General features: G+C 40.8%; 1 protein-coding gene across 1 annotated transcript in view; it reads right to left on the bottom strand.

The window, feature by feature from the left end:
* Nucleotides 1-171: 171 nt before the first annotated feature.
* The window catches only part of Nsmaf (neutral sphingomyelinase activation associated factor), a 50,703-nt gene continuing 41,024 nt past the window's right edge, over nucleotides 172-9,850 (bottom strand). Inside the window, exons 27-31 of the mRNA XM_051197411.1 lie at nucleotides 8,235-8,318; nucleotides 2,436-2,586; nucleotides 1,964-2,066; nucleotides 1,735-1,844; nucleotides 172-826 (exon numbers count right to left, since the gene is read on the bottom strand). Of these exons, the coding sequence (XP_051053368.1) occupies nucleotides 732-826; nucleotides 1,735-1,844; nucleotides 1,964-2,066; nucleotides 2,436-2,586; nucleotides 8,235-8,318 (543 nt within the window). The 3' untranslated portion in view covers nucleotides 172-731. The remainder of the gene's footprint in view (nucleotides 827-1,734; nucleotides 1,845-1,963; nucleotides 2,067-2,435; nucleotides 2,587-8,234; nucleotides 8,319-9,850) is intronic.

Genomic DNA, 9,850 nt, shown 5'->3' with positions numbered 1-9,850 from the left:
ATAACTTACCAGGTTGGAAACTTACATTTCCTAGTTTTTCTACCTTGCTGTCTGAACTTGATTCTGGAGGTAGACCCAAAAGAAATGAAATTATATTTGTCAGTAAATACGGATTTCTAGAGGACCAATACGTGTGATTCTTAAATTATTTAAATAAGAAAAGGGACATGCTTTCATTACAGAAAAATATTTTTAATGTAGAAAAGATGAACATTTAAGTAGCGCAATGAAATATAAACCGTTACTATACACAGTAATGGACTTACTGTTATAAGGGCCGTTATTCCTCCCCCAGATTCTTAGAATCTGGCGCACGGCACTCTAGAAAGGAAAGAGTCCATGGAAACACATGGAAAAACCTTGTGGCAACTGGGCAGCTTGGATCCAAGGCTCCTGCACCTCTTCTTGGAGAACTGAGCTGGCCAGTGCTGCCTGATGCTCCTCAGTCCAACTGATATTTCTTCTTGTCCTCTCCCACCCCGTGCAGTCTTCTACCCATCACCACACGCCACAGTCCTCTGTTCTTGCCCCTAACACTGCCGTGTTTTTTACTTGCCCTAATCGATGATGACAAGTGGCTTTGAATGGAGTCACCATGATTTAGGAAGTTGGCACCACAAAATTCTTCATGTGGTGAAACTTCTAAGTACTACCGTTGCACATTCACCAGTTAAAGGTTTGGTTTAAAAACACATTAAATAGAATTGAACTTAATAGAGAGGAAAAGGCACTCAATACTGCAATTTCCAGAACATAATTTGTCTGTCTTCTCCTCCTGTGATGATGCTGCTACACTGTTCATTCATCCACATGCATGTCACGGCTCCTGAAAGACAGGGAGGGTTGCAACCACGGGCAGACTCGGTGACTGCACTGATGGCCTGGGTGTGCTTACACAGAGGAAGCAATCACTAACCCTTGTCTTCCCACAATAGCAGCTGACTGTAAGTTTGAAAGCACCTGCTTCTGTGGAGAACTTCAGAGCATTTCAATATGAATCTAACAGCAAATGATTGATGCCAACACACACCTTTGCAAATGGTATAAGAAAAAAAAAAATCAAGAGATTTATGGGAAGGGAAATGGGCAACCTGTGTGGCTAGGTATGCAGATTTATGCCTTTTTCACTGAAAGGTTCCTGTATGAATTACTACATAATTGTAAGATGCCCGTCTAAGAAAAAATAAAGCATATGAAATTATGGCAAGAGAAGAGAAGAGGTGAGGTAGGGCTCAGTGGAAAGAGAGAACGGTTAAAACAGCCCTGCAAATGTAAGCTGAGTCTCCAAGCTGAGTCTCCAGGAGCCGGCAAAAGAAGGGAGAGGGAAGAGAGACTTTTCCATGGCTCCGTATGTTGGTAATTCTCCCCACAGAATGCTTCCAGTAAGATCCATGTGGGATCCACAGGCAAACAGCCCTCAGGTCTGGGATATAGGAGTCGCATCCTGATACTAGTAGTTAGGAGGATGCCTTAGTTTCCGTAGTTCCATTGTCTTTTGGTTTGCATTATTTTTAAGGATCGGTTGCACAGCTTTGCCATAGTTTTTAATTCTCTGTATGGAAGTAAAGATTTCTCTCAGAGGCTAAAATAAATAGAAATCTTACGGAATCTGAAACACACACCACTGGACAATCAGAATGTGCACACATGGGGTCTGCCTAAGAGTAGTCCTTGTTGGAAGGGGGCCCGAGTCAGAGAGCTCACCGGCAGATGCAGTAGCTGCACTCCACTCACCTGTGTGGCCCTGTATCCGCTCACTGATTTTTGCTCCAAGGAGGTCCCAAACAAACAGCTCACCAGACCGACTTCCAGATAAGACAGAATTTCCATCCCAGACGAAGCACCTACAAGCATGATCAGGAGACTCCATCATAAGGGAAGTGGGCGGCCCTGGTCAGGCAGGACCAGATGAAACAAACAATCACCAACAGACAGATGCCATCTCTGCACTCAGCAGCTGTACCTCTGTGGCTCCTCAGAGGCCATGGAGGAGATGAGCGTGCCCGTCTGCACATCGATCACCTTCAGGCAGCCGTCTACTCCCGTGCTGAGGACATGGCGACTATCTGCCATAAAGACATAGGGAATGGCTTCAGGAAGCAGGTCTCATCACTCAGACGTGATTCTGAAGCTCCTACCTACTTCCTTTTCCTTGAGCTCCTTCAAGTTTCCCCCCCCCCCCCCCAGTATCTAAGACCCTTTGTTAAGGCCCTTTGTTATGAGGTCATTTCTATCATACATGTTGATTCCTCCAGCTGGGGAATTAAAAGCAATATCCAACTTATAAGTTACCAGAACCAAAAGAATATACATCCAGACATGAACCAGCCTTAGCTATAGGCAAAACCTCCTGTTAGTAAGGAGTGTTCCTTTAATTTTTAATTTCAGACTTCTAGCTGAGCTTACGTGTTCTATGTCAAAAGGATAATGCTTACCTGGGCTAAAAGCAGCATCACATACTGTCCCTGAATGGCATGAAATCTGGTGTAATAATGTTGCTGTAGTGAGGTCCCAAATATTCACCATGCCGTCTTTGGTGCCAGAAACTAACAGTGTGCTTACAGCATTTAAATTGATGGTATTGACCTAAGAAAAAATAATGATAATTAACTCAGATTTCTCGTTAACTATGACTTTTCCAGGATCCTTAAATTATCCACTCACAATAAGAAAAATTAAACTTTACTGTGTGCTGGTACAACTATTATGATTGCATTATATTTTAGTATTATCTTGTCAAAGACCATTTATTTTAAAATGACATAATATTCTAAGTATGCTAAAAAATACAAGTATATGAAATAATAATGGGGGTTGTCATCTTGTTTTCAAATAGCCTAAAATTGTCTCAAAAAGACTACTATACCCAACGTCAGCCACAGTTGGAAGAGAAAGAAAAACTTCCATGGCCCAAACAGCCTTAGAAAAAACATATCTAGGAACAAGAAAGAAACAACAAAATGCGAAACAGAATACTGGAAACAATATTCTGAGGAGAGAAATATGCACAGCTAAGTGACTAGAAAGAAAAAAATGAAGCCTAATTTAATGAAGGACAAGCAACTAAAAACACCAATCAGAAAAACAGAATCAAATTGAGGGCAATCAACACATACCTTCTGATAATAACTAAATATTGATGGATTAAAAAACAAACCTAATAATGGAATTAAACATAGATTAACACACAATCATAGTAGATGATTTTTAACAACCCACCAAATAGGTCATTTGGACAAAAAAAAAAAAAAAAAAAAAAAAAAAAAGACACATCAGAATTAAATATTATCTTACTTCGTATGATCCTAACATCTACAGAATATTTCTCCAAAATATTAAATACTACCTGGAAGCTTTTCTAAAACAGACAACATGCTGGAACACAAAGCAAACCTTTGAAATAATCCCATGTATCCTATGTAACCATTATGTAAGAAAACAAAGTCAATAGCAAATAAAAGTCTAGTAAGTATATAGACTCATGGAGATTAAGCAACTCAGTACTCAATGATGATTGGGTCAAAGAAGAAATCATAAAGAAATAAAATTTTCTTATATTTTTGGTTGTGAGCCTAGCCTTTAATGGCTAGCCATCTCTCCAGACCAAGAAATAAGATATTCTTGAAAACAAATGAAAATGAAACACATTACAACAAAACCTCTGAGACACTGAAAATAATCATATGAGGGAAATTTATATTTTTCAGTGCCTACATTAAAAAGCCAGAAAGCATAAATAAATGACTTAATGATGCAACTCAAGAATTTAGAAAAACAAGAACAAACCAAGTGGCTAGTAAATAATAAAAATTAAATCAGAAATTAAATAGAAAAAAAATATAAAAAAAAAATCAATGAATTTAAGAGCTTGTTCTTTGAGAAGATAAACAAGATGGATAGACCCTTGGTCTCATAATCAGGAAGAAAACCGGGCTGCCCACCACCTCCACTCCTTTTCAATCCAGTGCGAGAAGCTCTGAGCAATAAGGCAAGAGAAGAAAATTAAAAAGTCGGAAAAGAAGTCAAATTACCCCGATTTGATCTGATACTGTACATAAGAGATCTCAGAAATTCGACTATAAACTTGGAGAAACTACCATTTCAGCAAAGTGGCCGAGAACAAAATCAACTTAGAAAAAGCTTTCTATACATCAACAAACACACTGAGAAAGATTATGGGTACCTTTCCACTTAAAATAGCATCAAACTCAATAAAATATCTTTGGATAAACTTAACCAAGGAAGTAAAAGACCTCTGCAGCGGAAACTTCAAATCTCCAAAGAAAGTTTGACAAAGACACTAGAAAATGAAAAGACAACCTGTGGGTGTCCATAAAGATGGCTGCACTCCATCTTGGCACAAGGGCAGAGAGTTCAAAGTGGTCAGTAAGTCATAAGACCTAAAGGTCAATGGTGTGGCTACTTTAGACTGTCAAGGCTAAGGAAGGAGAAGTTGAGTCTGAGGTGTGGCTACTCCTGACCTTAAGGCTAGGGAACAAGAAGTTGGAGCTAAGGTGTGGTTACTGAACCCTTAGAGCAAGTGAGGAAGACAAGTCTGTTCCGTACACATACTGTGTTACCCCTTTTGGTTATAGTGAATAAGAGTGGTGAAAAATAAACTCATGGCTTTTTAGTATTGACTGATTTGCTCTCCTGACCTTTATTCTGTCTGTCCTTAGCTAGCCTTTCCCTCATCCACACTCCCCCACTCAGGTACAGGTATTGACTGATTTGCTCTCCTGACCTTTATTCTGTCCTTAGCTAGCCTTTCCCTCATCCACACACCCCCCCCTCAGGTACAGACTTGGGGCTGCTTGGCTGGCTCAGATTGCAGCCCCACAAAGACCGCTCCTGACAATACCCATGTTCAAGGATCAGTATTGTGAAAATGACCATCTTACCAAAAGCAATTTACACATTCAATGCAATTTCACAACATTCTTCACAAGAAAAGAAAGAACCCTAAAATTCAAGTGGAATCAGAACAGACTCCAGATAGTTAAAGCAACCCTGAGCAAAACGAATAATACAGGAGAGATTGTAATTCCAGACTTGTAATTAAACAACATGGTACTGAAACAAAAATAGGCATGTGGGCCAAAGAAATAAAAGGAAAGACCCAAATATGAGGATTCATAACTACCATCATCTGATTATTTGATATAAAGGCAAAAAACAAATCCTGGATAAAAGATAGCATTTTCTAGAAATGGTACTGGCAAAACTGGATGTCAATATGCAGAAGAATGAAATCACACCCATATATATCCAAGTGGGTCAAAGACCTCAGTTTTAAATCCAGGACAATGTAAAGATGCTAGAGGAAACCACAGGCAGTGTTCAGTACCATGTAAGTATAAGAAAGGACTTTTTAAGCACAACTCGGTTTGCCAAGGACTTAAGGCAAGCAATTGACAAGGAGGACTTCACAAAACTAAAAAGCTTCCAAATAGCTAAAAAAAAAAAAAAAAAAAAAACAGCTAGTTGAAGAAGAAACCCACAGGATAGGAGAGAATTAATCCCCACGGGAAACAAGGAAGTAAAACAAAGCAAAAAACAAAACAAAAAATCCCAAAGAGTCAAGGAAATAAATGACCCAATTGAAAAAATGGGCTAGGGATCTAAACCAAGTTCTCAATAGAAGAAGTAAAAGTAGCTAAAAATACCTCAAAAGGTGTTCATCATTCTTAGCAGTTAGGGAAATGAAAATTCAAACTACTTTGAGATTTCACCTGACCCCAATCAGAGTGGCTAAGATCGACAAAACAGTTGACAACAAATGCTGAGAGTTTGTTAAGACAAAGGGGCCTTCCTTCATTGTGGGTGGGGATGCAAATTGGTGCAGCCACTCTGGAAAAACGTATGGAGGATCAAAAGAAACTGAGAAATAATGCAAGGGACTCAACATCCTATTCCACAGGTATTTGCTCAGCCATATCCATTACTACCCTGTTCACACTAGCTAAGGAGTGGAAACAACTTGAGCATGCAACAGATAATTAAGTGGGGAGTGAAAATGTGACGCAATGGTATACAATGCAATACTGTACCCAAAAATGAAACTTTCAGGCAAATAGATGGAGCCAAAAAAGATGATACTGAGTGAGGAAACCCGGACCCAGAGAGACTGATGTCCCATGTCCTTTCTCATCGCAGTTCCCAGCTCCAAACGTGAGTAGACAACCCAGAAACCAAGAGCGTATATGAAGGGACCACAGGTGTGTGGGGAGAGGGGGGAATAGCAGGTACAGGTGAAGTAGAAAACGGAATAATGAGGAGGGGGCTCCAGCTGGGGGAGATCAATTCAGAAAAGACAGGGAGGGTAGCACCAAAGTTGTTAGAAAATTGATAATGCCTCAAGGAGTCATAGTGCTTTATATTGACATAAAGTTATACACAATACATATGCACACACACATAAGAAGTTAAACCCCTGGGCTGACAGTGCTCCCCACAAGAATCATATACTAACAAATTCTCTGGTACTGGGCGTGAGAAATTGCCTACTGAATGGTCATGGTAGTTCAGATGGCCTCCCCAAACAAATATAGACTATTGATACAGCTCTTGGTTGCCTCTGATGAGTTGAGGCTGGGCTCTTATTCCTGAGGACACAGAACTCAGATGACTTGAGCTGGATCTGACCTGAAAGCCTCTTTTCTGTGGTCTAGCTTCCATGGTTCCAGGAATTAATTACTATGCACGTTGCTAGGGGCAAGCAGCCATTAAACAGTCTTATCCGGCTCTAACACCCAGGAACCAAGACAATTCCCAGCATGGTATGGTATGTACGGAAGCACAGTAAGTGGCACTCACATACCAGAGGCAACCAACAACTATCTAATTGCACTTAATGTCACTGAACAGGAAGGAAGCATTCCTGGTACATTCCTAACTTAGCCAGCATCTAGAGACTAGTGAGGTCTAAGACTTTAGACAATAATCTACTACCAGCACTTTGCTAAACCTTGTTCTTACACCCACAGATAAGAGTAGTTAACCGCCCCTAATCAAAGAAGACTCTGTTTAAAGCAAATGGAGACCATTATGGAAAACCACAACTGGACACTGCAGAGGTTAACAAATTGAGGGGAGCCCAATTCCAGTGCGTACATCTGCACCACAGCTCCTGCATCTGTGGCTCAAGGAACATGGAGAAGAGTGGGCAGATAGAATGTAAGCATCAGAATGCCAGGAGTCAGCTGTGAAATAGGCTACATAGACAAGACTGGAACAGTGACAATGTCAATGGACATGCTAATGTGGAAAAGGGGAAATTTCACAGGGTCTCACAACTAGACAAGGAACTAGGCAATTCATGACTACCAGGAGAAGGAGATTAACCTTTCCCAGGAATGAGCTTTCTTATTGTTCGATGCAGAGTAGTCAGCCTTGAAACCATCTATACACCACCAACAAAAGCAGACTCAGCAGGCTGTACATATATGTATGTATATCTGTGCATACACACATACGCGTATGTAACAATAATAAAAAAAAGAGGCTATCGGACTTGGTAGGGGGCTCAAGGGACATTAGGTGGGAGGGACTGAAGGAAGGGAATGGAGGCGAGAAGGTGATATAATTCTATTTCAATTAAAAATATAAGTTCAAACGTTAACTTGGAATAATAAATCATACTAAGGTGCCAAACTACTTGAAGAAGGGCTGATCCATGACTATTTGAAGGTTCTGTAAAATGAAAGATCTCTCCATTGGAATACAATATTGCGTTGCATATTGAGTGTCTTCAACTTCATAATTTGAAGGCCATGAAAACTCAGCACCAATTCACAGGTTCTGGGCAAAGGCAGTACTGTATACTACAGCCTAAGACATAGCAATGACTCAATAAGCCACCAGGAACAAGTTCTACTTTGGGTGTGCTGCTAGGCTGTGCATTCTTGGCCATCCCAGACAGCTTGTCAGTGTTCTCAGTTTGGGGATGGGTATCTCTGGAACCTTCTAGGTCAGACAGCATGAAAGCATATGGTCCCATCTTAGAACTGACATTTTGAAAATTAACTGGGACAGAAGCTAATTCTCTCAGGTAAATGTGCAAACAAACCAATTAGAGGTAGACAAGAAGGCAGAATCAAATACCTAACAGGATCAGCCAAAGAGCTGGCCTATAATCGTTAATATGCAAAAGTAAATGGAGGGAAAAATGTACACAAATCCAAGTTCTTAACCCCCCCCCCACTCTGGACCTAGAGCTTTGCTGTTAGACTCACACTGACATCATGTTCCAGCTCAGCCAGCAAGTCAAACTGGTGTCTTTTGGTGCCTGGCATTTCCGCAGGAACACCGGACCACACCTAGGACAGAGCATATTGCAGAAGGAATTTGTAAGGTGTAATACAAAATTCTCCACACATTTGCAAAAGATTCCCATCCAGCATGTCTGCCAGTGAAGGCTGGGATAGGTCCAGCATCTCCCCATGGGCTTTCTCCCTACAGGCACACACATGTCTCTGTCTACATCCCTTGAATGTGTTGCTGTTTGGTTTAAGCACTGTGTGAATCAAGGTGATGTTGAATGTACAAGTGTTGCCGTGTCTAGTGTTTCAAGAAGTAGGTAACCAAATCCCATATTATACTATTATGTATAGTATTATCTATAAGGTTGGGAAAAGAATTCCGACAAGCTCTGCAAAAAAAAAAAAAAAAAACATAATGGTTTTTGTTTCTTTCATGTACATAGAATCAAGCAGGAAACCTAAGGTAAAGAGCACTGGAGCGGTCTGTATGGGAAAAGCACCAGGGAGTCTGAAGAGAAGGTGCAGAAACTGAGAATATGTGGATTCGTGTTTCACATTTAAACACACTGATCTTTCAATGATTCCTCAACATAACACACTGTTAGGATTAACGGTCAACTAGGAGGGCTCTAGTCTTTGTCTGCAGTCAGCAAGAAGGCTCTGATTCTGTCTCTGAACACCTGGGTAAACACACTGCAGAAAGACACAGTGAGACAAACCCTGCTATTGAAGACACAATGCATGTGTATTGAAGGAACTAAAAAATCAAGCTGGAACTGACCTGGACATTTCTTCCCTGCAGGCAAGTGTCAACCACAGTGGTGGGTGTAGCTCATGAGTGGATTTATCAAACTGCGGGTCTGCATGCTATTAGACTGACATGGCAATCAAAATGTGCTTGCTGTATACAATAATGGCTTTCCAAGTGGATCTGAAGTCTACTCCACAGGAAGGAATCCACATCTTGTTCTATAAACCCAGTCAAAGCCCATGGCTGGAGAAGTCCTAGGCCTTAGGCGAAAGCCTATTACTGCTGTTTTGCTGAATGGTCACATTTGCCAATCTGCTATCTACATATTTATGTGTAGCTGCATGGATGGGCGCTGCTCTCAACCGTGGTCAGGGAAGCTGCTTCCTGCGGTAGGAAAGAGTCAGTGTAGACACTCCTAATTGGTCAAAAGTGCTAAGAGTACGTGACTGTTGATCTCTCAGTTCTTCATGGACATTCTATCAATCGTCTGTAGGATGGGGAGAGCGCTATGAAATGTCTTCTGGATATGCCATGGCTATTGCGCTCATGAACTTACTTCCTAAGTTCTTATGCTACCTGCATAAGACTTCCACAACATTTCATCATGGATAGGAGAAGCCCTCATGAAGCTCTGTCCCTAGTTAAGCAGTTATTGACAACTTGTTGGGTAAGGGGTGTCATTTTCCTTCAGAGCTGTGACTTCTAATAGGCTACTCAAGTTCCTGTGGATGGCCTACATCCATGCTGCATGAAGGCAACACTAACTGAAATCTGATTTAAAAAAAAAAAAAAAAAAAAAAAAAAAAAAAAGAGGAGGAGGATTTCAACATTCGAGGAG

The sequence above is a fragment of the Phodopus roborovskii genome, unplaced genomic scaffold, assembly GCF_943737965.1.
Source record: "Phodopus roborovskii unplaced genomic scaffold, PHOROB, whole genome shotgun sequence".
NCBI classification, from domain to species: Eukaryota; Metazoa; Chordata; class Mammalia; order Rodentia; family Cricetidae; genus Phodopus; species Phodopus roborovskii.
The sequence above is the reverse complement of the archived record's forward strand: the minus strand, read 5'-3'. Positions and strand labels throughout refer to the sequence as shown.